General features: G+C 33.0%; 5 protein-coding genes across 6 annotated transcripts; 3 read left to right on the plus strand and 2 right to left on the minus strand.

Moving 5' to 3' along the window:
- Window positions 1-214: 214 nt before the first annotated feature.
- Window positions 215-4,629, minus strand: LOC126665266 (nucleoid-associated protein At4g30620, chloroplastic-like). 2 transcript variants are annotated; one of them, XM_050358007.2, is made up of 7 exons: window positions 4,471-4,629; window positions 3,507-3,634; window positions 2,612-2,712; window positions 2,479-2,518; window positions 1,217-1,288; window positions 771-827; window positions 215-680 (listed from the first exon to the last, which is right to left on the minus strand). In XM_050358007.2, the coding sequence occupies exons 1-7, from the start codon at window positions 4,559-4,561 to the stop codon at window positions 606-608; spliced, it is 564 nt and encodes a 187-aa protein (XP_050213964.1). In that variant the 5' UTR covers window positions 4,562-4,629; the 3' UTR covers window positions 215-605. The 2 variants fall into 2 exon arrangements, with proteins under 2 accessions (XP_050213964.1, XP_050213965.1); XM_050358008.2 differs by having other exon boundaries at window positions 3,507-3,631; window positions 4,471-4,628.
- Window positions 4,630-13,381: 8,752 nt separating this feature from the next.
- Window positions 13,382-15,940, plus strand: LOC126653981 (uncharacterized). The gene is made up of 4 exons (XM_050347989.1): window positions 13,382-14,101; window positions 14,928-14,998; window positions 15,101-15,497; window positions 15,599-15,940. Exons 1-4 carry the CDS (start codon window positions 13,955-13,957, stop codon window positions 15,791-15,793), a joined length of 810 nt encoding a protein of 269 aa, XP_050203946.1. The 5' UTR covers window positions 13,382-13,954; the 3' UTR covers window positions 15,794-15,940.
- Window positions 15,941-16,694: 754 nt separating this feature from the next.
- On the minus strand, window positions 16,695-20,893 carry LOC126653969 (uncharacterized). The gene is made up of 3 exons (XM_050347980.2): window positions 20,707-20,893; window positions 20,211-20,605; window positions 16,695-17,638 (listed from the first exon to the last, which is right to left on the minus strand). Exons 1-3 carry the CDS (start codon window positions 20,804-20,806, stop codon window positions 16,913-16,915), a joined length of 1,221 nt encoding a protein of 406 aa, XP_050203937.1. The 5' UTR covers window positions 20,807-20,893; the 3' UTR covers window positions 16,695-16,912.
- Window positions 20,894-22,290: 1,397 nt separating this feature from the next.
- Window positions 22,291-22,847, plus strand: LOC126666193 (UPF0057 membrane protein At4g30660-like). The gene is made up of 2 exons (XM_050359192.2): window positions 22,291-22,495; window positions 22,590-22,847. Exons 1-2 carry the CDS (start codon window positions 22,406-22,408, stop codon window positions 22,728-22,730), a joined length of 231 nt encoding a protein of 76 aa, XP_050215149.1. The 5' UTR covers window positions 22,291-22,405; the 3' UTR covers window positions 22,731-22,847.
- Window positions 22,848-24,852: 2,005 nt separating this feature from the next.
- Window positions 24,853-26,682, plus strand: LOC126666192 (F-box protein SKIP1-like). Its single transcript, XM_050359190.2, has 2 exons — window positions 24,853-25,716; window positions 25,875-26,682. Exons 1-2 carry the CDS (start codon window positions 25,343-25,345, stop codon window positions 26,446-26,448), a joined length of 948 nt encoding a protein of 315 aa, XP_050215147.1. The 5' UTR covers window positions 24,853-25,342; the 3' UTR covers window positions 26,449-26,682.
- The last annotated feature ends 1,221 nt before the right edge of the window (window positions 26,683-27,903 follow it).

Genomic DNA, 27,903 nt, shown 5'->3' on the forward strand with positions numbered 1-27,903 from the left:
TAGCAAAATTTATAATTTTAGCTGATATACACACCGAAATTTTCTGATTTTATTGCTTGTGGTCTCCACATCAAAATGCCGCTTTGAGTTGTACTGCAAAAACAGACATAACAGGCTCAAATTACTTGGCGTATAATTGCAGTGGTGACAGAGCCTGAGGTTCCTGTGACGGCCGCCTGAATCTCAAGGTGTTTTACTGCGGTATCCTTCGCACTTCAGCAACAAGGAACAATAATTCATTTCACAAATGAGAACCCTGTAGCTTACTTTGTTCCAATCAAATGTCTTCAATGTATCATTCCTAAATCCTAATAGATTGGAGGGTGGACAGAGTCGCAGAAGTATACAAGGGACTAACCTTGCAACAGTAAGAGGAGCAAGGCAGGAACAGAATTACCAAAATCTTGACATTAATTTACTACTCAAAAGGAGACTAAAAGACAAAAAAGATTTTGGGGGCGATTGTTTGTTGGCTTCAAGATGGTCACAGAGGACTATACTTTTAGTTTAATTCCAGATTGGCGCTTACAAGCAGGCGCTTCTAACCGGCTCAATTACAAAACTTGAGCACGCTTTACTCCCCAGTATATCAGAGGACTATATTTTTAGTTTAATCCTTCGCTGAGGCCAGGTGGCATTCCTAAGCTTTGGGCAAGGTTGCTCATTCTTTCTTTCATTGCCTATGTAGACCAATACAACCAAGAATATTAATACAAGACAAAAACAACATAAAAGAAGTGCTTTGATGGCCGGTGAATGCGAAAGTCTACCTGAACGCTCTTTTGGTGTGCGTCCTTGTATGCCTCATTAACCAAAAGGGAGAGCTTCTGCAAATTAAAAGAGTTATCTCTAGTTAGAACACGTGAAATAAAAGTCCACGCATAAAGAAACCTCAAACAGAAGCAACCTTTGACCATCCAAGAAGTTAGCAACTAATCAAACTACACTACATTACTTTGTCCTTTTCGTTTTGTAGATAAAAGGGTTGTTATGCGTACAACACCGACATAAGAATAAAAGCAGCACATGGGCTTTGGGGAAGGAAAAAAATTGATAAATTCTTGCCTCAACTTCTATATCCAATGTGTACCAATAGTCAGTAATCGATCATTCAGTGTTTCCTTACCACATCATTATAAAATGAATGTTTCACACTTGTTCTAATAAAAAAGAACAGAAAAAAATACACTGCATCAGGGATAGTTTTGGTACTTACTTCTGGACCTAATTCCATGGCAGCCTCAGTGATCTCTGTGCGTATAGGTTGTTGGTTTCCAGAAAGTGTCACCTAAAAAACCAAAATCGAATTAAGTTCCGCTGAATACAATAAAGAGATGCAATTAAGTTCTGAAACATTGGAATTTATATGCAATATTAGCAATTAAAGAAACTAATATGAGGAACCAGACGGTCAATATTGCAATGTATAAAAGAGACCAACAATTCCACCTTGCCCCACCCAGCCAAAGGTAGCTAGCAATGAATTATGAATTGAAGTATGTCACGTGCCCTGTTTTGCCTCAGCTTAAAATGTATCTTAATGTTAATACTTTTACAATTTAACCATTTAACCAGGTGAAAATTCATTAAGCTTTGAAGGTGTACCAGTCATTTACTATACTAATTACAAATATTGTTTCCTTCTCATGTACCAATTAAGCAATAAAATGAAGATACCCAACCATATTTTGGCGATTTCCTTTAGTTTCACATCATTCTTCTGTTAATTTGAGCTACATATCAACGTCACAATAAGTTTTCATCTAGAAATTCATGAATCATAACAACACATCCCCTTTGAACATAATTTCACTCTCGTTTCTTCAGTAATGAGTCAGCCAAAAGGAACAAAAGTGTGCCCTCATTTTGCCACAAACGAACTGATAATGCCAAAAATACCATGTTCTACAATCCAACTCAGTCTATGGCTAGCTCAACCTGAAGCTTATTACGCGGTAGTATCTGGCCTCGACCGCATATCAGGATTCATTTATGTTTATAACCTGTTTGGCCTCTCCTCTCATTGTCAATTTGTTCTTTTTTAGGGGAAATCTAATATGGTATCAAAGTGCGAATCAGTAATGTCTGTTCCAACATATGACAGCCTCCTTGCTTGAAGGGGATGTTAAATGGTAGTATTCTGCATCGACCAAGTGTGAGGATTTAGTTGTGTTTATAAACCCGTTTGGTCTCCCCTTTCATAGCCAATTGGTTTTGAGATGAACTTAAACAAAACTAAAATCAAATTTTGGCATCAATTTAACCAACAAACCAAAAGTTGGCATTTCTGCTCTAAACACCAAACATGCTGCAAGCACAAGTAGACTTGCACAGAGCACGCAAACAGATGCTTAGACACATATAAGGGACCAAGAAACACACAGAGGAACCCATGAATGTATGTGCCTACTGCCTACGTATAAGCATGCACATACGCTCTCCAAAAAGTGCACAGAGAAAACAAAGGAAGTGTCATACCTTAATAAGCTCACCTTCGCAATAACCATCAAACTCTGCTCTGCAAGAAAAAAGACCAAGATGGGTCAAACTAAAGTTTATACACAGATAACAAACAATAAATTCAGATAAAAGTGAATTCTATAAGCCATACACAGCAAGTTCTTTTTGCACTTTAACTGCCTCAACTTGGACAACCATCTGTGCCTTCTTTACAGTCTCATATAAATTCTGCATGTTTCCGAAAATTCCTGCCTAAAAACAATTAGTAGAAGGTTATATTAATAAGAACCGTAGCCTCTTTTCATGTAAATAAGCATACACCAAAACAAAGGTGAAAAGTACAATTGTAGATTACACGAGTAGGGATTCTAAATAGAAGAAATATCAGCAGCACAACATCTTTCACCCTATGAAGTTTGTGTAGAAGTAAATTGATTCATTGAATAAGGGCCCATCTCTCTTCAACCTTTCTCGTTGTACCTGATGCAAACTTTGTTTTTCTAAGACCAGGGACTCTTTTTTATTTTCCATAATAAAACTGTCTACATTCAAGTTTCAAAATATTCCTTATCAACAAAACTTTTTCCCAAAAGTCAAAAATGAAGATAAAGTGCAAACTTTTGCGTACTCGTCATTTTAATCATCATCACAGCATAGGCATGTTTATAGACGACACTGCACAATTACCATACAAGTTGTAATTCAGCACTAACTCAAAGGGATGTCCCAGCCAGTAGAAAATATAATTCTTAATTTTCAGTAGGCGATTGGAACAAAACTGTTATAAACTCCAGCACTAAACCAACTAGTACTCAAAATTTTTTGCACAACAGATTTATCTAAAGTGTTTGTAAGGCATGCCAGGGCTCAACCATGCTATAGCTGTACTCCAATATCTAATGGGTTTTTTGGCAATAACATGCATTTACCGCTTAAGAACAGATGAAGCAATGTAAACATGATGCAAATTATAATCATATAAAAAAAACGTAAACTTAGATTTTCTGTTTATGAAGTTCACAACAAAAAAAGGAAGAATAACTGACCTTTGATTGGGCATCATCATTCTTTTCATTGTTATCCTTTTTTCCTCCAAATAGACCATGTACGCGGAGAGATCTACTGCTATGCCCAGATTTCTGGTGACCGGACCAAGACGCGAGCTGCTGACCTACTAGATTTGTATTTAAGCTTAAATACATGACAGTAAGGTACAACACAAAGTCACCACCATTTGAGCACCAAAACCTAGGAATAGACAGCTCAGCATCCTATAATACAGACATGAGACATGCATACATACGAAAACTCAATGCTAACTATTACTCTTTCACCAATAATGTTTTCTATCAACTAAACTTGACAAAGCAAGAGATTAATCACTCAAAACATACGATAGCAATAAGAATGGCGGATCCAAATAATTCCAATTAAAACATATGTAGCTGCATGCATCTCGATCATACTTCTTCGAAGAACTAGCAATAATAATCAGTCACTGATCTTGAAATTCTATTATCTCCTAACCGCACTTTCCAGTTTTCAGTTTTCACTTCAATGTACAAATTTAATAGCTACTCAAGAACCATAGTTTAGGAGCCCATAAAAACTTCCCATGATTAATTCGAGAAAGATACACTATAAACTCCTCCAACCTACCATTTTCATTTTTTTCTTTACTCGTATCGGCATTACTTTCTTACCCTTCTAATTGCATCATTGTAGCCTACCAACTATCTATTCCAGGAAAAATGATCTCCAAGTAATAATAATAATCATGATGTAGTTGCTTCCACACTTAAATTATACATTTAGATACGCATACAACATGTCAACAGCCCTTGTATAAAGTTCATTCCAACAAGTACACTGAAATTAAATATGCGTCACTCTTTAAAACTGAAATTAAATAATTACACTACTAATTACACACAAAAATCAAGCAATTGATAGTAATAAGTTCAGTAACCAGCCAAGATCGAGTTATAAGAGTGAGCAAGAAAAGATTACCTGAAGGAAATGAGGAACAGTTAGGTTTTCTCCGGCCAGGGAGTCCGTTAAGGTTAGATACTCGAACAGTAATTGCAGCGGTTGATGCCATTAATTGGGATTTGAGAAAACAAAAGGTTTCTCTGTGTGAACGCTGTTGAGAGGATAAAGTGAGGGAGGATTTTAAGTGTTTTCCTAAGGCGTAATTACAGTTTTCCCCCATGAAGTTTTAATTAATATACTAATTGATGCCTGTGTCCATAATTTTGTTACATCTCTACTGATGGGATGAGTTGGCTATCATTGTAAATTTTTTAGGCTAAACCCATTTAGAAGCCCTTATACTATATCATTTTTGTTCAAAAAGTCTCTGTACTATTTTTTTATTCTTCAGGTCCCTCTACTTACATAATTTTTGATTTTCAGGTCCTTTTTTAGTTTTTTCCAGTCCCTTTATTTACAATTTTTTGGTTCCTCTAGTCCCTAAAAAGGACCTGAAAATTGGAATTTTGCCAAGTACAAGGTTTTGAAGAACAAAAAAATAGTATAAGGACTTTTTAAACAAAAATAATATAATATAAGGGTCTCTAGATGGGTTTAGCCATTTTTTTATTTTATTTTTTTCAAACCAGAATTCATAGATGAAAATTAAGATATAATAGTGGAATCATATAATAATGTTTATATATACAAATCTTTCAATTTGCAATATAATAAACTGTATGAGACAATTAAAACTGTAAATAAAAATTTAATTAGAAAAATATTGAGATCCGTGTATTACTAAAGCTATCATTTTGACTCGCAACGATGAACAAGTTTCGTCGGATTGAGGTATTTGATTTAACACATTTGATTGTTTTGTAGTGTTTAGTAATTCAATCGGGCAATTAGTCATATGGTTCGGGTGTATTAAATTTTATAGCTCCATATAAAACCATATAAAGTTTCTACATGAGCTGGTGCTATCCGAGAACAATTAGCCGATCTAGATTTACGAATTATTAAGGATTATATTCATTAGTAGAATGGAAAGAATTAGGGGAAGAAAACATCAACTAAAGTTGCTTTTGAACGAGACCTACCGGCTTAGGAGCAGTTGTTACTAAAATGGGTGTTTCGGAACGGGGTTCTGATCTCTAAATGGCTCTGGATCTGTCTCTACTTCTTGAGGGAATTCAAAAAATAAAAGAATTATAAATCATTTTACTGAATTGAATTTTCGACAGTAATTTGATTTAAAACATTTTAAATCTAGAATAAGTAATTAGATCAAATTTCATTAGTTTTTTTTATTATTTTAATTAGATATGTTTTGGTAAATATAATTCATTAATAAAAATAAAAAACAAAAATTATCTTTTTAAATATTGGTCCGATCATCGGAAATTTAGTATAAATCAATCCAATTAGTTCAACCATCAATTTTATTTTTAAATAATATGAATTTTTTTTAGGAAGAAATAGTAGGATTTAGTTGTATTAATTTCCAAATTTTTTAGAAAAAAGTAAATTAAAGATAAGGGACTATGCAAAGATGCTCCATCAAGCATAAAATTTGATTTGTTTACCAAAACACGAGCAGCCATATTTATTAACATCTTCAAAAAACTACGGAATTATCAAAACTGCGAAAATAAGTTTAATAATTTTAAATAACATTCCCCACGTACGAATGATCATTAGTCGCATGAAAAGCTTCAACTAAAAATAAGAAATCATATCGAAAAATGATATTATGGTCCATGTGTTCTTTCAATCAAACGAGAGCTTTTTGAAACGCATGGCGAGTTTTGGCTAAAACAGGTTCAAAAGTATACCAGCATGAGTGCCGATAATGCTGCTATTGTGATCACAAACAACACAATCAAAATATACTGATCTTATCAACACTTTTTTAAATCGTTTTATCAGTGTTACACTTCAGCTTTTCGGCCCGAAAAAGGCACCCATAAAATCGGATATTGTATATCAAAACATGTAGGCTTCCTCTTTTACTATTTATTATCCATATCTTGAAATTTTTATGATTCAACATATACAATATCCGATTTTATGGAATAGCTATTTTTTAGTTTTTGAGAGTAGTATTTATTCCACAAAATAACGGAATAGCAATTACATGGAATATCTATTCTATGAACTAAAGTAAAGAATTATTATTCTATACGGAATAGTTATTTCATTCTGCACCTATTCCATGAACCAAACATGACCTTAGAGTTTGAGTCAAAATCACCCTATTTAACAATTACTAAGTTATTGCAGCTTGCAAGTTTCATAAACAAAATTGAGAATCAAACAACTCCACTCCAGCACTAATTTGACCACACACTACATCTCTTTAGTCAATAAATAAATTAAAACCAATCCTTCTCAAATAACAGAATTCCCAAAGTTCAGAAAACTTTGATTGCCATTTTGCGCCACATAACATTCAAATTACAAGAGATAACATTAGACCGTCCAATCTTGTTGCTTTGTCAAAGATATCATTAACATTAAAATATTTAAAAATAAATCTATACATCAGAATTAATGACAATAAATTTTGAAAATTGAGGTAGATATTTTATATGAAAAAAATAGATTTTGGAAATTAGAGTTTCTGAACATGAAAATGAAATAAAATGTCGAAACATAAAACATGAACATTGGAAATAATTATGGAATGAAGTGTGTTATTTTTTGTTAATTAAATGAAGTAAGAGGGGTTATCTACAAAGTTTTACTTCCTCTAAAACAGAACTGCTCTCTTAGTTTTGTAAATTAGATTGAGAAGATTAAGACATTTTATTTAAAGGCTAATTTAGGGTTTTTGATCCAAATTATGAAGAGAAAAAATAATATCGCACTCGATTGTCAAAATCAAGCAACTTCCCTAGTACTACAGAGCAATGGCAAAAGAAAGACAAATAGAAAGGCGACACATAAGTATAACATAGAATAAGAAAGTGCATGATGCAAACGCCAATATGGCAATACATACCCTTAATATCTAAATGGAGAAATATCGTAATAATGAGAGTTTTTTTTTTAGAATTCAAAAAAATTCATTAATCGAATATAAAACAGTTACATTTATAAGAAATTTAGAAAAATTCAAAAACTAAACTCGATAACACAGATAACATGCTGCCTGATTACGAAAATAAAAAATAAATTATCTAATTGTTTCGCCAATAAAATGCTGTTTTCGCTCAATTTCCACCATCACGCACAAACTGATTTATGAAATTAGAAACTATAACTGTGATATCGGATACAGCCAACACATGAAAACCCTTCATAAAAAAGGATAACAACTTTTCACATAAAAAGGACTACAAACCTTTCACATAAAAAGAACAAAACAAAATTTTCAAAACAAACAAATAAAATACATTATTAAAAAAACTACTATAGCACATGAACGATTTCAATTTTGTTGTTTGAAAAATCTCTAATCCATCTTCGATTTTTAATTTATAAAAATTTAAATTGGATTTGCGCTTCGTCGATAAATGTTAATCCATCAAAAAAAAATGAAAAAAATTGAATACTTATTATATTATATGAAATTAAAATAACATAAAAAAAAGAAAGATGAATGCCGCCAACGGCATATTGACGGCAGCCGAAGAAGAATTGAAAAAAGAATTACAGACGACTAGGGTTTTTTTTAGAGGAAAAAGAGAAGAGATGCTCTTTTATTGAACTTGTAATAATAATGAGTGTTTATTTGATGTATTTATTGTGCTGTGTCATATTTACAATAAGTTAATGAGTATTTATAATAGAAATTTTTTAATTATTATTTATTTTTATTATTATTAATTTTCCACATGACTAACGCGCAATTGTTTTGTTGCACGAATGACATGGCGCAACGGTTGCGTGCAATAATTTTTCCGTAATAATAATGTGAATTTTCCATTAGTTTATTAACACATGAAATTATCAAATATAACTAATTAATTAATTAGTCGATATTGATTTGTTTTTAATAATTGGAAGATGAAAGCGTTGTACGAAGAATTGAACCTAGGATCTAGCAGAATGTTGTCTAACGCTTATAACATTTGAACTATAACTCGTTGGTTTGCTATTATTTAATGACAGTGCATTTTATTTAATATTGGTCTAATCATTAGAAAACATTCTATCTTTTTTATTTTTTTTATTTATTACTTCATCTTTCAAAATTCTCAATTTTAGCTTATTTTTCAATTTTCGGTTTTAATTATTAGCTATTTGTTCCAACTGAAGTGGATTTTTTTTGATATATGCCTTTTATATTATTTTATATTATTCCAATTTACATTTTATCATAAAATATTTCAAATATGAAATGTAAATTTGAATATATTTTGTCACTTTAATTAAACAAATGCCTATGATAATAACTGAAAAATGAAAAATTAGCTAAAATTGAGGATTTTGATAGTTGAAGTCATAAATAAAAAGTCGAAAAGGTGAGGTATTTTTGAAAGATTAATTTTTTAATATTATTCATATTATTTAGCAATACCACATGACATACAAAAAAAATTAAAAAATTAAGTGGTGAATTAAGTAGGAAAAATTATACAACAAAATTATTATACTATATCATTCATATAACAAACTAATAGTGCGTTAGTTATGCAAAAAATTAAATAATTAAAAAAATTTCTATTGTAAATACTCATTGATTTGTTGTCAAAAATGACGTGGCATATTTAACGGGATAAACACTCACTAAGTAGATGTAAAAATTTCGCTCTAAATCATGATAATACAGCCAAACCTAATTTCCATGTCGTCTCTTTTCTGTAATAAAACAATTTCTGAAAGGAGATTAATTGTTTCACACACTCCCCCAATAAATGAAAGAAAGAAATGGGTTTTGCTCATTGACAAACTTACAAGAGAAAGCAGATCCAACCTCAAGCTCCAATAATTGAACCACCAAGTACTCTTGCTTTCCTCCCAACATTTCACTCTCTTTTCTATCATAACCTTATTAAGTTATGTTATAATTTATAAAGAAAGGAAAAGATTGAAATATATTTTTTATACTAATAAAATTATAAATGCAACATTTTCGAGTTTGCTGTTTTAAAATATTCTTTTTAAATACTAAAATATAATAATAGACAAATTTGCATGAAATATAGCTATATAGAAAGATTCGAATATGAAATATTCAAATTTGAACATAATATATATCCACCGGTAACACCCGACTATAGCTATAACTAAACTAAGGCGAACTAAATTTTGAGATCCATGTATATAAATAAGGTATTCGTATTTGGTTCGTGTTCGTTCGAGCATTAAACTATGTGTTTTAGTTCATTTAACATATATTATTTTAAACGTTCGATTTGTGTTCATAACGCATTCATTCTTTTAGATGCTAAATGAGCCGAATTCACACTTGCTCATTTAATTACTAAACGAGCGAACACAAGTAAAATTTATTTAGGATATAAACGAACAAACACGGGTTAAAAAATAAGAAAATATGTTTGATAATTAATTTTTCAAACACGTATTAATTATTCGAAATATTAATAAAAATAAATGTCTAAAGACAACCACCAAATATTTCAACCAACAATTTTTTAAAACATCACTAACAAATAAAATGACAACATATAATGTTTGAAAACTAAATAATTTTATGATTATATCTATATATATAAATAGTAAATATTATTATATAAATATTTAAATTAAATTTAAAATAAGACAATTCACGAACATATAAGTGAGCTTATATACAAGATAGTTCACAGTACTAAATTCTTATACGAGTCAGTTCATTAATTTTCAATCAAACCCATATATGAGCCAATTCATGAACTATTAAACGAACTCATATATGAATTGTTTGTCTAGTATCAGTATATTTAAATTGGCTCATTAAAGCAAATGGATATGACCTGAAATTCGAGTTAGGTTTACTTAGAATACTAACAAATACGAGTTGAACTTTTATTGAATTAAAATCACTCGCGAACAGGTTGGTTCATTTACAGCCGTACACTCAAATAAAGGAAAACTGACTGATGAAGTTTTTTGTTTCAAACAAGTTTTGATGAAGTTAGATTATTGAAAGTTTGGTAAAATTTCAGCTTCATTTCTTAGATAATCCTTAAGATGGGCCATTAGTAAAGAAGATGATAAAGTTATTGAGTCAATTGTAGTGGATACGTTGGTAGGGACGCTGATACACAAGTCCCATAATAAGGTTAGGTGTAGATGAAATCTTTGGAGCAAATAAATAATTTAGTTTTTTGAAAATTACTGTTTCGTCCTCCAACCTCTATAGTATGGTAGCCGGATGTTATGGAAATTACCGTGTTTCTTTTTGTCATTTTTGCAGCTGGATTGCTATTCGCCGCCCCTTTTTACTTAGCACCGCACAGGCACATTACATATTTGCCCTTTTCACATTTTCAATAGAAAACCAATTCATAAAAAAAAACTAAATCCTCTCAACTCATTCAACTTTTCACAAATTCATATTTTACGAAAATGTCGGATTTGGAACGAGATAGAAATCGACAACCTCCGGTAAGTATTTTTTTTTATTAATTTCGGTTTTTTTTTTTAAAAAAAACAATTAAAAAAATAGAAAACGGGATTTCACGTCCCCTCCGGAGGAGGGGACGCCGGAAACCGGCGTCCCCTCTTCCGGAGGGGACGTGAAATCCCACGTTCCCTCCGGAAGAGGGGACGTGAAATCCCACGTTCCCTCCGGAAGAGGGAACGTGGATTTCCCACGTTCCCTCTTCCGGAGGGAACGTGCGGCGTCCCCTCTAGAAGAGGGGACGTGGAGCTGGGCGTCCCCTCCTCTAGAGGGGACGCCAATTTTGGGCGTCCCCTCTTCTAGAGAGGACGCTCAAAATTGGCGTCCCCTCTAGAGGAGAGGACGTTGAATTTCACGTCCTCTCCTCTGGAGAGGACGGCAAACTCTGGCGTCCCCTCCTCTGGAGAGGACATGAAATTCAATCGTCCCCCCTAACAAATTTTAAATAAAATTTTAAAATAACTAATTTTTACCTCGGAAAAGCCGGGAAAACTTGTTTCCGACTGTCGGTACTCGTTTCCAGATGAATTATACTCGTTATCCGTCATTTTACTCGACTTTTTTACGTAGTTGTTCGAGTGTGTTCGAATGAGTTGAGAGAACTTTTTTTTTTGAAATTTTGCTAAAGGGTAAAATTGTCCTTCGCCTGTGCGGTGCTAAGTAAAAAGGGGCGGCGAATAGCAATACCCTTTTTGCAGTTTGATTACCGAACTACTAGCGACTTTGGCAAAATACTAATTACAATCGATCAATTTATATTTACGTAGTAGTCGGTTTGTACTTCAATTATTTCTCTTTTCTACATCAATTATATAAATTGGAGACACTTCACATTCATTTACCATGTCACTTTTTTCATTCTCTCAAATTTAAAATTTTAGAATAAAATTGGACAGCCATAATCATTAAAAACATAGTACGATATAATCAATTAGTTTATTATATTTCAAAATTTGATAATTAAATTGTAAAAGTATAAAATATGGTAATTGTTAGAATCACTAACCTTTTAATAACCATGGGAGTTTTAATCTAAAAAGGGTCATGGGCCAGGTTTTTTTTTTTTGCCAGAGATAGGTCATGGGCCAGGTTGAACCGTGAACCGCCCTCCCTCAAAATTGGTCAGGTCAAATCTAGCTTGAGCCGGTCAAATTTTGAATTGGGCGTAAATCAGTGTAGGATCGGATGCAGCCGATTCGGGCTGGTTCAACATTTTTAAAACTAGAATTATTTCAAATTGTATTTTTGTAAAATATATATTGTATATTATTTATTATATATATTATATATTTAAATATTAATATATCATACTATACTCAACTACAATATATAACTATAAATTCATAAAATATTATTTATTTATTTTTAAATATTTTGATTTTTTTATTTCTTTAAATACTAACCATTATTTCATTTTATTTTATAAAAATTTATAATTACATCTATAATATATAAATAAGTAATTATCAAAATTTACAATAGTTAATTGTATTTTTTAATTTTAAATATAACTAATCATTCATATTAAATGTAATTTAAATTTTAACTTAATTTTAAAACATTTAAATTTAATTTTTTTCGAACTGGTCAAAATTAGAACCGGCTAGTTTCGAATTGACTCGAAATAGCCGAAGAAACAGTTCAAAACCGGTTCAAGTGTTTATTGAATCGGGTTTAAAATCACCAGTTTATAAACTGTGGCCAGCCCTACTTTATTCTACTAAATAAAGGGAAAAGGTTTGTTTATGGCCTTAATATTTATCCTAAAGTCAGGATTTGCCCTACGTTTGATTTTGGCTGAAATACACCCTTGATGTTTCAAAACTGACTTATTTATGCCTTTATTTTTGACGGGAATAATTTAAATTTTCCGGCTAACCTGAAATAGTTGAAGTATGAAGAAACAATTCAAACCCGATTCAAGTCGGGTTCAGAAACACCGGTTTGTTGAACTGTAGCCACCCTACTTTACTCTACTCAATAATAAAACTTCCACATCAATGGAGATAAATAAAACGAGAGAGATTGGGGGTTGCAAATTTGTTTGTGTCTACAAGCCCAAAATTGGGTTTTATGCTTTACTTTTTAACAGCCAGATGGTAGCACAGGCTAAACTGGGAAGATAGAACAAAAATGAGGCAAAGGGTAGAACGGTAAAAAGAATAAAGATAGGTGTGGAAAATGAAAAGCATCCACCTGTTCTCTCTAAATACATAGCCTAGAAAAGCAACAAGTGCAACCACAACAACAGCAACACATCATCATCATCTCATTTATGTTTGCTTTTTCAGCCAGCAAATACCCTTTTCTGTAATTTCAGTGCTCATCACTTTCTCTCTCTAGACTCTCTCTCTCTCTCTCTCTAGAAAATTATAATAATTCTTTCTTTAATTGTCCACCATTTCTCTCAGTCTGTCTGAGTCTCTATTTCTTGAAAAACCATGAAAATGAAAACTGTTGAATGGCCCAGCTGGACCAAATTACAAAAACAAATGAAAATGTCCTCAAATGGTGTCCTCCAACCAAACCCACCTCACTTGATCACCCATAAAAAAAGAGAAAAGAAAAATGGCCAGTCTTTCACTCAACCAACAACACCAATAACTTTGAAACTGTTTATGAATGGGTGGGGAGTTCCCACAAATACCCTTCTGCTGCAAACAAAAATAATAATCCCATCTTCATCACTGTCTCTCTAATTCTAAAAGAAAAAAGAATTCTTTTTTATAACCCAAAATTATGTGGGCTTCTTTGGGTTTGTCTCGGTCAGAGTTTATTTCACAGGCTAACCGAGAACCTTCCCATCTCTCTCTTTCTTCCCTGTTTTCTCTTATCTCTTTCCTTTTCATTTTTTCTTTCTTTCACATCTCTCTCTCTATTTTCTTTCTTTCTTTTCTCTTTTGTTTCTCTGGTTCTATTGTTTTTATTTCTGTTTGATTGGATCTGATGATGAAGAAGATGAAAAGGGTTCCCAATAATAATATGGCTATGGCCGAGTCTTCTTCTCTTTCTCCATATGCTTCTGTTTATGAGGATCCCAGGACCAGGCTTAAGTTTCAAAGTCTTTTGCAGGACTTTCACGAGTTGAATAAGGTATTCCAAATTCTAATCTTTTTATTTTCTTCGGGTTTTTTTAGATTTGTGGTTTCTTGTTTGTTCTTCTGTTTATTGGATCTGATGTTTTTAGGGTTCTGTTGCGTTTTGGGTCTGCATATATCTGTTTGATTTTTGTGGAAAATTTGAAAATCATGGAGCTGGAAATGATTTTAGCCTATGTATCATGTTCTTTATTTCTCTGGTTTCAGAGAAGAGCTGATAATAGGGGAAAATGAATAAACTTTCTATTTATTAATTGTATTTAGGCAAATTAGATAGGCTAAAAGTTCAATTTAGGAAGATTTGGTCACTTTAGTGGTATGTGGAGAGTTATTTCTTGTGCTTTTCAGCATCCAAAAGGATTAATAAGTTTTAATGGGTTTATCTGTCACTTTTATTATTTATGATCTATGAGTTCTTTTTATGCATACTTGTAATAAATTTTCATATTTATTCATCCAAGGAGTTTAATTTTAATTGATCAACTTTTTATATTATTTGTGATGTTTTAGTACTTTATAATCCCTTTGGTATTGTTGGTTTGATGCACTTATGCTCAAATTTGGGTTAATTGTTTGGTTTATCAGGAACTTGCATCCAAATTTCTCTCTTGTATGTAGGATCAAGTTGCCATTCTATGGTTTTATACCATGTCTCTAGATCATGACATTTAAACCTTACCACCATGTTTGGTTATTAATTTTCGGTTTTAATCATTTGATCTACTTCAGTCTTTACTTGGGTACGAGCGGCATCTATAAAGTTTTAAGTTAGTTTTTGTTTCTCTCAGTCAGATGAACTAATCTCTTAAATCATTTACCAGGAAACAGATTCCCAAAGAAAGCAATTGCAGATGATGAAAGAAAAGAAATCAACTTTGTCGGCTGAAATCAGGTAAAGCTGTTAATTTTAATAAATAATGTTCATTTTTTTGTGTATTTGAAATCAATGATCACTGAGTTTAAAATGCGCTTATGCTTATTTTTTGAACTGCAGATTTCTGAGACGACGATACACGTACTTGATGCAGAAGAAATCTCAAAACCCTGATCCTGAGCCAAAACATGTTCTGAAACAGAATTTGGTTAATGGAAGTAAAATTGTTAGGAAAGAAAAACGATCCACTGGCAATGATGCTTCTGTGCAACGCTCGGTTTCGGGTTTTGATTTAAACAGAAAGGGAAAGGTATATAGCGAACGAGAACCTACTTTGAGAAGCCCGGCTTTGAACTTTGATAGAAACCAGAAGCAGAAGTCTTATATTCGGAAGGAGGCTACAATGCGTAATTCAGCAGCAATTCCAGACTTGAATCAAAAAGAAAGGATTTACAGCGGAAAAGAAGCTGCAGCAGTTAGAAACAACACTCCGATTTTTGACTTAAACCAAATTTCGGTATTTACTAATTACACGTTGTTAATTTTACGAGCTATGATTACATGCATTTTCTTTATATATCATTCATGAGTTAATGTGATGATGGATATGAATTGCAGAGAGAGGAAGAAGAACTACAGGCAAACGGTGAGATGATGAGATCAGAAGAACCTAAGATTTGCTTAATAAGAGGCGCAAGCGACGAGCAACTCAATGATTTGAAGTTATCAGCCTGTAGAAATATCGGAAATGGATCGAGTCGGACGGGGAAGAGGAAGATTTCATGGCAGGATCAGGTGGCTTTAAGGGTTTAATATTTCTCTAATTTCAGGTCTATATTGTAGCGAGATTGGAATAGTTACTGTTGGCTTGTCATAGATTACTCTTTAATTTCATTATTTTTCTCTTCTTTGTAAAGGAAGAATAGTTCATATATTATAATCATAGATAAAATTTATATATTTTCTTTCATTTAGAATTAGATTAAGTTAATTAATGCTTTTTATTTTATAAAGAAGAAAATAGATTAAATATAATGTGAGAGAGATCATTGAAATGAAAATGAGGATTCCAAGTCATACGCGTGATGGCCGAGGGAGAAGGGGTCTCAGCAATTTGTCATTATTGTTGTTACTTTCGGTGGGAGAAGAGAACAATGGCCGCCAAATGTGTTTTATTATGAAGTGGAAAACTGTTGCCTATTAGACACGTTTGTCACACATTTTGTGTAATACTCCATATCGTTTTGTCTCGCAGATCAAAGAATTGGACAGGAGATCAAACCGAAGTGATTTGTGATTTAATCGGTTCATTCAATTCAACTGGAATCATTTAGTTTTATACTCCCTCCGTCCCACAAAGATAGTCCGTTTAGACAAACACAAGAAAAATATAGTTAAATTTGTTAAAATTAGGTTTTTTTATTGAACTTTCAAATTTTATCCTTGTATAATATTTAGATATATAAATAATATATTAATGACTAATTTGTTTATTGGTGAGTATTGTATTGGAACATGAAGTTATTAATTCATTTGAGGATAACTAGGCATATTTAATAAGAATATATAAGACTTTAAGTTTTTAAGTTGCTTACCAAATTTAGAAAGTGGCCTATAATTTGGGACGCAAAAAATAGAAAGGTGGCCTATCTTTGTGGGATAGAGGGAGTAATAATAAACTAAAAAATGTGTGGTTTTAAATTTGAAGACCCTGTCAAGAAGAATGATTCAACTATAGAGAGGCACATGAAAACATTTTGACAATTATGCATCCAGTTTCCAAAGCGAAATTGGTTCTGGTGGATTTTACAATAATGTCTGATCGGAAATTTGGAAGCTTAAAAGTTCACAAACAGCTGAGATATTGAAATTCAACATCTAGACTACAGGTACCTTCATCAGGCACCAGGAACGACTCCTCATCTTCATTGATTAGCTTACCATAGAATCTCCAACTGTTTCATCTAAATCTACAATGCAAATGCCGGTCTTATCATTATAAGCAACGATTTCTGTTATTTTCTCATTGTTTGAGACACTTTCCATCATCTTCTCATCTGCTTCTTTACCCACAGCTTCCTCATTCTTTGCCTCCTCCACAGCTGCAGATGACGATGCCCCCACTACCGTGATGGTCGAAACAGGTTCGGCATTTTGATTAAGTTTCTGGAGTTGAGTTAAATGCTTCTTACCCTTTTTATGATCACCCATTACTACTTCAGAGTAAGTTCCTATCATACATATACCACACCAGAATTTCCAATTTTTATTTGTCTTCAACTCTCCCTTCCTCTTCCCTTTGATACTTTTCTTCACCGCATTTTTCTTCTTCAGTTTTCTATTTGTAACACCTTGAACTGATTTCTCATTAATTTGCGGCTCCGCAATTGCGAGGTTAGCTTTCTCCATACTTTTGTTTGGCAACGGGGGGGTTTTGGCCGCATTATTTGCTCTCAGTTTAACTTCTTTAGCCTTATGTTTCTTGCCAAGAAGATGGTCCTTCAGACCTTGTTCGCATGAAGCGCTAACCTGACAAAGAGCGCAACTCCACTCTTCCCTAGGCTTCTTTGAACAAGAATAAGGTATCTCAACCGCATCTCCTCCTGGCGGTGTTACAGCCTTCCGCTTTAATCCAAAAAGATTTGGATCAGGCTTACCCTGCACGGAATACTCGAACACAGTACATAAGTTAACCACCAGTCATGGAACATTACTGTGGAACGAATGGCAATCAACACTCTATGTTCCTTTCAAGACAATATAAAAAGATATCGAATTTTGTCCTTCAGTTACTTTATTTTTTAACTAGTTTCTTTTCTGTGATATTCAGTAACTATTTTTCAGTCAACAGCAACACTCAAGAGAGTAAATGAACCAAAAGCATTAATATGTTCATAAGAGCAACTACTTTCAGTTGATAAGCCTGCCACAAGAAGTTTCACGTGCGAAATGAGTTCTACCATTGGAAAAGCACTAGTGGATCTCACTGTTAGACACGGACCAATAATATTGCAGGTGATTAAGGCTAGCTATTAGTATATTGTGATAGAATTGAAATCTGAAAACCATATTACCATTACCAATTTCATTCCATCAGGCATCAAAAATGATGAGAGCTCTGTTAAACTGGGGTTGTCATGAGTTTGGGAATTTTAAATATCAAAATAAGTACCGTTTCATCTTAAACTGCCAATAAGAAAGACTGTTAACTAGGCATAACTAATAGTATAAGAGGATTTACTTTTAGAACTAAAAACAAATGACGAATTAAAAGAAGACACAAGGTATCCGTGGAGGGAAAAATTGATACATTATTAGAATTGAAAATTGGAAGTTTGGGACATACTAGAAGTGTAGAATAGAAAAGACATAATCAAATTTTCAATATAAAATCAGAATATGCTATTTATAAAGAGGTTTGATAGAATCAGGCCCAATATAGAAACAACAATGACAAGAGAGTGTCAGTTATTTCTTTAAAATTTTCATATTTAAGGAACATCAATTCATTAGGCAAGACTTTCACATCCTAAGGATAATTTTAACATTTGTATTTAATCTAGTTTCATCAGACATAAACTTGTGATGTCTTAGGAAAACTTGTGATGCATCTTAATGTAGTATGTCAAAGTCTAAACTCACAGTCAAATTACTTTTACTTTTTTTAACCATATGTGCATTCTTTGGTGAGCCATAAGGATTAAGAATTAATTGAGCAATGAAGACATGAAATGTACATGAAAGACGTAATAGCCTATACCTATGGAGAAAGGATTTTCATGCAAGCATAATAGAGAAAGACATTCAAAAGCTTGAACAGTTGAACTCAAGTACAACAACACATGCATCTCTCCTAAAATGCAGACAGCAAGACAAAGGAAATAGAAGAGAAGTTAACAAGAAGAATCTCCCAAAAGAAATTTTGCACATTTCCTAAAATGTCCACGCACAAACATCACATGTTCAGTCCAATTTTTAACCTAGTCTGCCAAGATTTAAGTTTCAAATGGCTTCAAGGCCAATAAACTCGATTGCTAAGTGTTTACATGACTGGCGACTAAATTAGTCAACATATGACCACCAAGCTCTACTCTTATGGACTTGCTAATTAGATTAATGGGCATAAAAAAGCATAATAACATCTTCATTGATAGAATGTTTTAGGTGAGCTAAGCTTAAATTAACGGGTGACTGGTCTATTACGACAGTCAAAGTGCTACTTGAATAACAAAATATGAGATCGTTCACAATAAGGCGAAGCACATCAAGGGCCAAGCACATTAGTTATTAATGTGAATACTATGCCCTTAAAAATAGTATTTCTTGAGTTGATACAATAGTTAAAGAAAATTCATACTGTTATCTGAAGTTTTGGCTAGCTTGACAACAAATACAAACATTGCGGCCAAGTTGATTGACATGGAAATAAAGCATCTCCAATCATACTCCAAATCTTGGAGGCTATAAGAAGCACTAAAGGCATATCATTGTACATAGATATTTGAAAACTGTGTAATCTAAAGCTCCTACTCGTGAATATCCAGCAAATAATAGATACTTTTTTTCTACCAAAAAAATTTGAAGGCTCCATTCACGTTTTATTATCCATATTATAGTTATTAGCAGAAGACCGATTCATGCATAGACAAAGCCTGGACACATGTCAGTCATAGATGTCATATAACAACACTCCAAGGACAGGACACATATAAGATGCAAATAATGCACATGCATACCAAGCTTCTACTGAAGATCCATTGTTTCATTTTTGTTTATTTCATGTATTTATATCATGCAATAGCATTTACCTTCAAAACTACATATTCTTGCCAACAAGTGAAATGAGAGCTCAAAGTAATTCCATCAATCAAACTAGCAGTCAGGGCATAACATGCTAAAAATGAAAGATTAGTAATTGCAAATATTTAGCCAACAATCAATCAGCACAGAGTTCGATAGCCATAATTCTTTCTTTAATTAGCATCTAAAAGCAAAAAACTCCTCAACAAACAAAGGTACCTCCTAAGAAAGTAAAATTGAAAAAAGGAACATACAAAAGCTGCTCAAAATATAGCTCAATAGACACAAAATAAGGCAAGTAATCCCACTAGTCAACACTCATCATCATGCTTGACTAGTAACGATGTCAACTAGCAGTAAAATCCACATGTAATTACTAAAAATAGCAGTGTAACAATTAAAAGAGCAGTACATATTAAGAATTACTTACCAAAACAATCAATTTACTCTTGTTATTGTCAGGTGTGACATCAGAAACAATCCGCGGACCTTGGGGTAACCGCTGCAGCGGCTGCTGTGATAACTCAGTGCTAGGAAATGCCGGTCGGCCGTCGTTGAGCCAGCTGCGACGATCAAATTGGTTGATGACATGGAACGGTGACGGTCTAGTAGGTTCAAACCGCATTACAATCCTATTATCAAAAGATAAAGCTCCGAGTCCTCTCTCAATCATCAGTTCTCTCCTTACTTCAGCTTCTAGAATACAACGACGTCGCATCTTTTCCTCGTGGAGTATCTCTTCTCTTATTCTCTCCTTCTCAATCTCGCGATTCATCTCCTCGATTCCCATTAGGTCAGGATCAGGATGCATTAATGGATAGTCCTCTGAGAATATGAAATAAATATAGAGAAAAAACGGTGTTAGTGCATAAGTTTCTTAGCAGCCAAACAGTATAATTAATTACTTATTTTCTTTCGAAACTGACCTTGGAGTGAATGCTGGGAAAAGTAACTGACAGTAGAGGACGAAGGCTGTGCGAAACATGCCGGCGGTCTACCGTCGACGGCTCGGAATTTAAATTCCATGGCAACTGTGAGAGAGAGAGAGAGTGAAATTAAGAGAATTATTTTTGTGGAATTTGAAAGGAAAGTGACATTACACAACACTAGAAAAAAAATTCTTAGTTATTCATAAATAGATTCCGTCCACCATATCATCGTCATGAAAAAATAATTTTAAATTAAATAATTTTATTAATATAATTTTATAAAATTATTTTCAAAATACCTCATTTTAAAACATATTTATAATAAATTTATTAATTTTTATAATTTTCCACTATACACTAATAATAGACAGATTTACAAATTACTTACTATATACAGAAAACTTATCTTATTTTAGGTTAAAATTTTACGTAGCCATTCTCTTTTCTGTTTTTTCTCTTTTTTTTTCTTCTTTTTTTTTTCGTTTAATTTTCTATTTGTCTCTTCCGGTTGCTTTTTCGTTCGTCTACTTCCGATAACTTTCTCGTCGTTTCCATTAGTCTTTTCCGTTTGCCTCTTTCGTTCGCTCTATAGATTTCTCGACATTTTTAAATTTGTGTAATTTTTTAGGTTTTTTATGATGATTTAAACATTTTATAAATAAATTATTTTAGATCTATGATTTTTTTATTTGTAAAATTGTTTTATTATTCATATAATTATTTTGTCTTTCTCTTAATAATAGATTTGTTTATTTATTTTAATGCTACTGAATTTGTGAAGAACAAATTGATTTATATTTGCACTGTTTTTTATAATGTATTTACGTTATAGTATATTTTTAAAGTACTTATAGTTTTGGTGTTTTTTTTCAAAACACATAAGATTGAGAGTACAAAAGGAGTAGCGGTCGATTGGTGATTGAGTGAGTGTGGAAGATGAACTATATGAAGGCTAGGATTTCAGTCAAGAATAAACTGAATTAAAGAGAGAGAACAAAAAGTCTTAAAATGAAGAGAGAGTCTCTCTCGAAGAGAAATGAAAAATTAGAGTTTTAAAAATCAAACTTCTTTTATACCCTATACCAGACACATCGTTTTTATATAGGGTTTCTCATACGTGATAAGGCTCTAGAACCTTCTCATGGGTGCGAAATCCTTATATAAAGTGATGTCGTTTCGTATAACTTTTTTGCTCGCTTTGTATATCTTTATTTCGGTTAAATCAGTGCTAACCAAACCAAAACTAAATTAACTATCAAACAACAATTTTGTTCACTCTCCCAACCCAAACTGTGCCACTTTAACCATTATTGCCAAATTGAATATCCCATTCCGGTTTGATTCGGTCTGTTTAATTCTGTCGATTCGGTTTTTGCCACCCATAGGTCTAAGTCTATACTTCTGTGAGTCTCTCATCAGCAGCACCACGTGTTTATGGAGTGTTCTAATCAGTAATCACAACCACTCAAACATCACCCTCGCGAGTGAGTTATATTAACGTTCCAGATCAACGTATTGTCTAGAACACAAACCACTGGATTATAAACTTTCCCTGTCAGGCTGTCAGTTAGTTATCACGAAATTCACAAACAAAATAAAAACCCAACTCTTTCTCTATCCATCAATAAAATCTTGAACTTGATCATTTTCTTCTTCATTAAGAATCCCTCAAACTTTCTCCAAAAACAACATAAAAATGCCAAGCAAGTGCGCCATCTTCTGCGAAATCCTTATAGCAATTTTGCTTCCTCCTCTAGGCGTTTGCCTTAGGCATGGCTGTTGCACTGTAATTATTCTCATCCAATTTTTGATTTTAATTTTCTTTTCTTCCAAACAGATCTGATTTTTCTTTTGTTTAATTGTGTGTGTTTTTTTTGCAGGTAGAGTTCTGGATTTGTGTGCTATTAACTATTCTGGGTTATATACCAGGAATAATCTATGCTTTGTACGCCATCGTTTTCGTCAATCGTGAGGAGTTCTTTGATGAGTATAGGCGTCCTCTTTATGCTGCTTACGACTAGTGTGAGCTAGTAATTATATCTTGTTGTTAATTACTAAGCTTGTATCTTACTTTTGTATTAAATTATCAGATCTTGTTTTTCAACCCACTCTTAATAACATTGAAATTTGCCGCTTAATTTGCTTAAGTAGCATTTGAAGGTGTTAATTTGCTTGCTTGAATTGTTCAATATTTGTAAACAATTCGTAATTGATATAATCTGTTTGAAATTGTTGTGCAAACCTCAATCCCAAACGCTCTGAATTCAATTTGTGTGTAATTTATTTGTTGTCTGTGGGTTGCAAGTTTCATTAGTGTTTAATCTCATGATGTTTGCCTGGCTTTTTTGTCTTTGATATCCTGCAATGTTATTGTTTGATCATGTTGCTTCACATTCTAGGTAGCAGGGGTATCAATGTTCTCTATTTCGGAAACGTGTCAAAAACGCACGAAATTTCATATGTTTTGACGGGGTATGGATTATTTAGTTAGACATTGTCATTTTTACTTGCAATTGTGGAAGCTTAATAAGTGAACTTTGAGCTTCAATTGCATCTATTGCTCAATTTGGTAGGCTGGCCTGCAGAAAACAGGGTGAACACAGGGATAGAAAATTTCTTTCGGTTCTTACATAATTGTGTGATTAAGCATTGCTTAACTCATTCATATCCTGATAGGTAAAGGGTCAACTACAATTCCTATCATTAAGGTAACCTCGATGGGTGTGAATGCTTGATGGACATGGCTGTGTGCATTTCCATGTTTATCACCATTTTGGTGTATTTGTGCACATCAGCTTCTGAAAACCGGTACTTAAGCAGATCTTTTCTCCAATATTGGAAGCTCTCTAGTTTTATGGTTAACATTACTCTACTGTAATCAAGAGTCACAACCTCACTAGAGCTACTGAGCTTAATGAAAGTTTTTCACCATCTGTAAACCATTCCTTTGAGGTTCTGCTCAGTGTTGAATATCAACTTAGAGTTTGCTTGTCCCATTAACATATATTATATAATTTAAGCATAATTAGCATGATCGATGTGTTTAACCAAAGGAGTGAGGACTAAGGAGCGAAGCATCTCGTAAGTCTTGTTCTAAGTTGGAAGCAGTTCATCTTTGTTGTTTATCTACATTCAGATTGATTCCCTTGTTTTGATTGAATTATGGTCTCTCTCAATTTTAACAGAAGTTTGATTTTTTTCACCAATCATTGTCGCGCTAATTGGTTTACAAAACTTGCTGTTAGTGAGTTTTGTGTGCTGTTTCATTCTTCTTTAGTGTGTTTTAAATCATAGTTGTTTTATTTGTAATTAAAATGTATGACTGTTAATATAAAGTTATTCATTTACATGGGTATTGATAAATTTAAACTCAAGTTGAATTGTTTAATGATTCTAGGTGGTGGAAAAGTACAAGTGATTTTGTTCATTCGGAGATTCATTGAACTGGTTTAGTTGCATAAACATAGATATGGACTCCACGTATGAGTTGTTGCATGTGAATTGTACTTTTTGACTACTTTAAGCTAACTATGGCTAACACTTGATTTCCATAGTGATTACACTGTTAAGCAGAGCTGTGTGCACCTGGACAACGTTCCAGCACCGCACTTAATTCTGATGTCATGCAACTGAGAGTGTCATTTGGATGTGCGGTGCACTGCACTGCAGGCTAATCATCTGTATCTCTTGAACTACAAGCAGGGAAGATTTTTTTTCTTTTTCAGTATTGCTTAGGTAAACCTAGTCCATTACATAAGACTGTAAAAATGAGATCCTATTTTTAAAAAAGTTAAATTATATTAAGATAAAGTCGAAGTACTTAACTTATTTTATTGGTAAATATTTTAATTAAACTTTAAAACTTTGGATTTTTTAAATATTAAATTTAAAGTTCGGACAATTAAAAGCTTTGAACTTTAAAAATCTACACATACAAATTTAAAATTTCATAAAAATGTAGGATTGGAGTAATTTTTTGTTTTGTTTTGTTAAAACCATAAATAGATATATCAATGATAAATCTGTGATTTATGGTCTAAAATCGGAAATCATAGCTTCTCTTTTCTTTTTTGGAAAAATAAAAATTTGATTAGACTTTTAGAGTGATAAGTTTGTTTTGAGAAAATTACATTACTTTAGTTTTCTAAAAAAAATTGCAAATACATATTTTTTATTTTTTTGAAAAAATTATCTTTCACAATTTCTTTATAAAATGACCAAAATACCTCTAAAATCTTTAAAAATAATAATTCAAACCAACCCCATCTAACCAAATCTAAACTCACTCACTCAACCAACCAAAATAACCTAATCAAACCATCCACCAAATCAAAAATAATTTAATCAAATCTAAATTCAACACTCACTCACCCAAAAATTTAAGAGGTTTAGTAATACTTTTTAAAGTTTAGAAGGCTTTATGATGAGACTTCTTAAGTTGGTTAATTATTAGCCAAAAGAATCAGCATAATCTTACAAAAATTAAAAACTACCGTATTAGCTACTTCTGGAAAAATCCCATTAATAGCTTTTTCGACACTCTGCCTTAAAAATATAATCTGAATGACCATTTTAGCCATTTTCTACTTAATTTCGTAGCATCCTGCAACGCAATCGGTATGCATCAAAGAAAATGAATGGCAACGAGGACAAAATCGAAACCAGCGACGCCAGAAGCAGCGGTTCACCATCGTCATCATGGTCCGATCTAACTCACGAGTGCTTAATCAACATCCTCTCTCGACTCACCTTGGAGCAGCGATGGCTAGGTCCTATGCTAGTTTGCAAATCGTGGCTCAACGCTTCCAAAGATTCTTCACTCCACTCCATTTTTAATCTCCAAACTCACTTCGTCTCGTTACCCGAGTCATCTAGCTGGTGGACCCCACAGTTTGAGAGCAAAATCGATTCCGTTCTCCGCTCCGTCGTCGTTTGGAGCGATGGCTCCCTCACTGACATCCGTACCCGACACTGCTCTGATTTTTCCCTCAATTTGGTCGCCCAAAGGTATTAGAAAATATATTATCGAATCATTTTAGTTTTAGGTTAGGACTTCATTAGCTTTGAAATTAGTTCAATTATTATTGAATGTGTTTTTAATTTAGGGCGTAGTGATAAAATTATATCATAATTGCGCTTAATTGTTAACTTTGCTGCAATTCTAGGTGCCCAAACCTTGAGGTTCTTTGGCTCGAGAGCAGTCCGAATGCTACTGATGCATCAATGCTTCAGATTGCGTTTAAGTGCGGAAAGCTTCGTGAGCTTGACATCAGTTATTGCTATGAAATATCTCATGAGTCTCTTGTAATGATAGGAAGGAATTGTCCCAATCTTAAGGTTCTTAAACGGAATTTTATGAATTGGTTAGATCCTTCCCAACATGTGGGAATTGTTCCCAATGAGTATTTAAATGCCTGTCCTCAAGATGGGGATTCAGAGGCGGATGCTATTGCTAAATTCATGCCTCATTTGGTGCATCTTGAGCTGAGGTTCTCTAAACTAACTGCAAGAGGACTTGCATTGATTTGTGAAGGGTGTTTGAATCTTGAGTACTTGGATCTATCTGGGTGTGCAAATTTGAGGAATCGGGATATTGCTAATGCTACGTCGAGTTTGAAGAAATTGAAGGATTTTAAAAAGTCTAATTTTTATATCCCCACGTCTGGTTTTCACACTGAAAGGTATGGTCATTGGAGGCTGTATGATGAGCGTTTCCAGACAGACGCTTTCCGTCTTTGATCAGGTGTTTGTCATTTGATCTTTGTGTACGAAATAAAGAACTTTTATTTCTTTGCTGATTTTCGGCGCTCTTATTATATTACTATTTGTGATTGATGTCTTTCATATCTGGCAGCTTGTGTCATGCTGCTTATGTGACTTTTGTGTTATCCGTTGCACAAATCTATCATTAAGTCTGTAAATTTATCATGTACTTCCTATTCTTACTTTGAATGACTGTATTAACTTGTGTAATCTTCTCTGGCATTTGGGTTGTGGATGCATATTTTCTATATGTTATTCAGTTCTGATTATGGAAACTGTTCTTGAATACAAGGTGATTTGAAATTTGTGTACTTGATGAACTTAAATATATTTTAGTAGTTTCTAAAGGAGGACAAGGTAGGATACCAATACTCTAAAATGAAGAATGTGTCGTATAGATGACTGTTGGAGCTGCGAGGCGACTGTTAAGAACTGTATCATTGTTCTGTGACTTATGCCCATAAGGAGAGAGAGGGAGATGGAGAGGTACTAAAATATTTCTTTTAATTGTGAACATACTTTGAAGTATCAATTTTAGTTTGTTTACAAATTTGCTACGGTGGCTTCCAATAGTTCTTTTGTTCAGGTATTAATGTATTATGGAAGTTCCTTTTATTTAGTTATGCTAATGATTAACATGGTTTAAATGCTATTATGGTGTGTGGCAAATCTGGTTTTGATTGTAAGAAAAGCAGCTACATCCAACCTCCTAAGCTGAGGTTTAGGCACTTGATCTTGGTGGAAGCAGAGAGAGAACAAAAGTGCTTCTTGTTTTCTTTTTGAGGTTAGGCGATTATTTCTTTCTCAAAGCTATTCTGCATAGAAATCTGTGAAATCCTATGTTTTTTAGGTTTTACTTTTCATTTCCAAAAACATTTTTGAAACTTTAGATTTGTAACATATTTTTACAAAAATCTTGTTTTGCTGCATCCTAATTAGTGTTTCTATTTTCATACTCAAACTTGTTTCATGAAATTTGATAAGCATATTTTCAGTTTTTTCACCTTCTTTAGTTACAATTATAATATCATGGCGAACGGAAATTACTGAAGTCATTTGGTTAATGGAAATGGTATATTGTGATCTAGAACAATGAATATCTATTTTATTATTTGAACAGGGAACATAACGAAATATCTATACAAGCACATGGTAAACATATTACTTTCTGATCTTGCATGGAGCATCTATAAACTTGGTATCAAGGTTGATGAGAAAGCATGGGAAGGTATGTTTTATACCATTTCTTTTTAAATATGACGCAAACTCATATTAATGCTTTTGGAAGGGTTGCATAAGATGTGCTTCTAGATTGAATAACTCACTTAAACGCAATTAAAGCTAGAATAAAAATCCAGCTCTGAATGGGAACTTAGTCCTCAATCCTCATACACAAGCTCCTAGGTGTAAAACTATATATCAACAGCTATA

This window comes from Mercurialis annua, linkage group LG1-X, assembly GCF_937616625.2.
Source record: "Mercurialis annua linkage group LG1-X, ddMerAnnu1.2, whole genome shotgun sequence".
Classification (NCBI taxonomy): Eukaryota; Viridiplantae; Streptophyta; class Magnoliopsida; order Malpighiales; family Euphorbiaceae; genus Mercurialis; species Mercurialis annua.

Coding starts and splice junctions, on each gene's coding strand:
- LOC126653969 (XM_050347980.2), bottom strand. CDS start 20,806: ATGGAATTTAAATTCCGAGCCGTCGACGGTAGACCGCCGGCATGTTTC. Junction 20,606..20,706: donor TTCCCAGCATTCACTCCAAG/GTCAGTTTCGAA, acceptor TCATATTCTCAG/AGGACTATCCATTAATGCAT. Junction 17,639..20,210: donor AGAGTAAATTGATTGTTTTG/GTAAGTAATTCT, acceptor TATTCCGTGCAG/GGTAAGCCTGATCCAAATCT.
- LOC126666193 (XM_050359192.2), top strand. CDS start 22,406: ATGCCAAGCAAGTGCGCCATCTTCTGCGAAATCCTTATAGCAATTTTG. Junction 22,496..22,589: donor TTAGGCATGGCTGTTGCACT/GTAATTATTCTC, acceptor TTTTTTTTGCAG/GTAGAGTTCTGGATTTGTGT.
- LOC126653981 (XM_050347989.1), top strand. CDS start 13,955: ATGATGAAGAAGATGAAAAGGGTTCCCAATAATAATATGGCTATGGCC. Junction 14,102..14,927: donor ACTTTCACGAGTTGAATAAG/GTATTCCAAATT, acceptor ATCATTTACCAG/GAAACAGATTCCCAAAGAAA. Junction 15,498..15,598: donor TTGACTTAAACCAAATTTCG/GTATTTACTAAT, acceptor TATGAATTGCAG/AGAGAGGAAGAAGAACTACA.
- LOC126665266 (XM_050358007.2), bottom strand. CDS start 4,561: ATGGCATCAACCGCTGCAATTACTGTTCGAGTATCTAACCTTAACGGA. Junction 2,713..3,506: donor ATGATGATGCCCAATCAAAG/GTCAGTTATTCT, acceptor AATTGTTTTTAG/GCAGGAATTTTCGGAAACAT. Junction 2,519..2,611: donor GTGCAAAAAGAACTTGCTGT/GTATGGCTTATA, acceptor TTTTTCTTGCAG/AGCAGAGTTTGATGGTTATT.
- LOC126666192 (XM_050359190.2), top strand. CDS start 25,343: ATGAATGGCAACGAGGACAAAATCGAAACCAGCGACGCCAGAAGCAGC. Junction 25,717..25,874: donor CTCAATTTGGTCGCCCAAAG/GTATTAGAAAAT, acceptor CTGCAATTCTAG/GTGCCCAAACCTTGAGGTTC.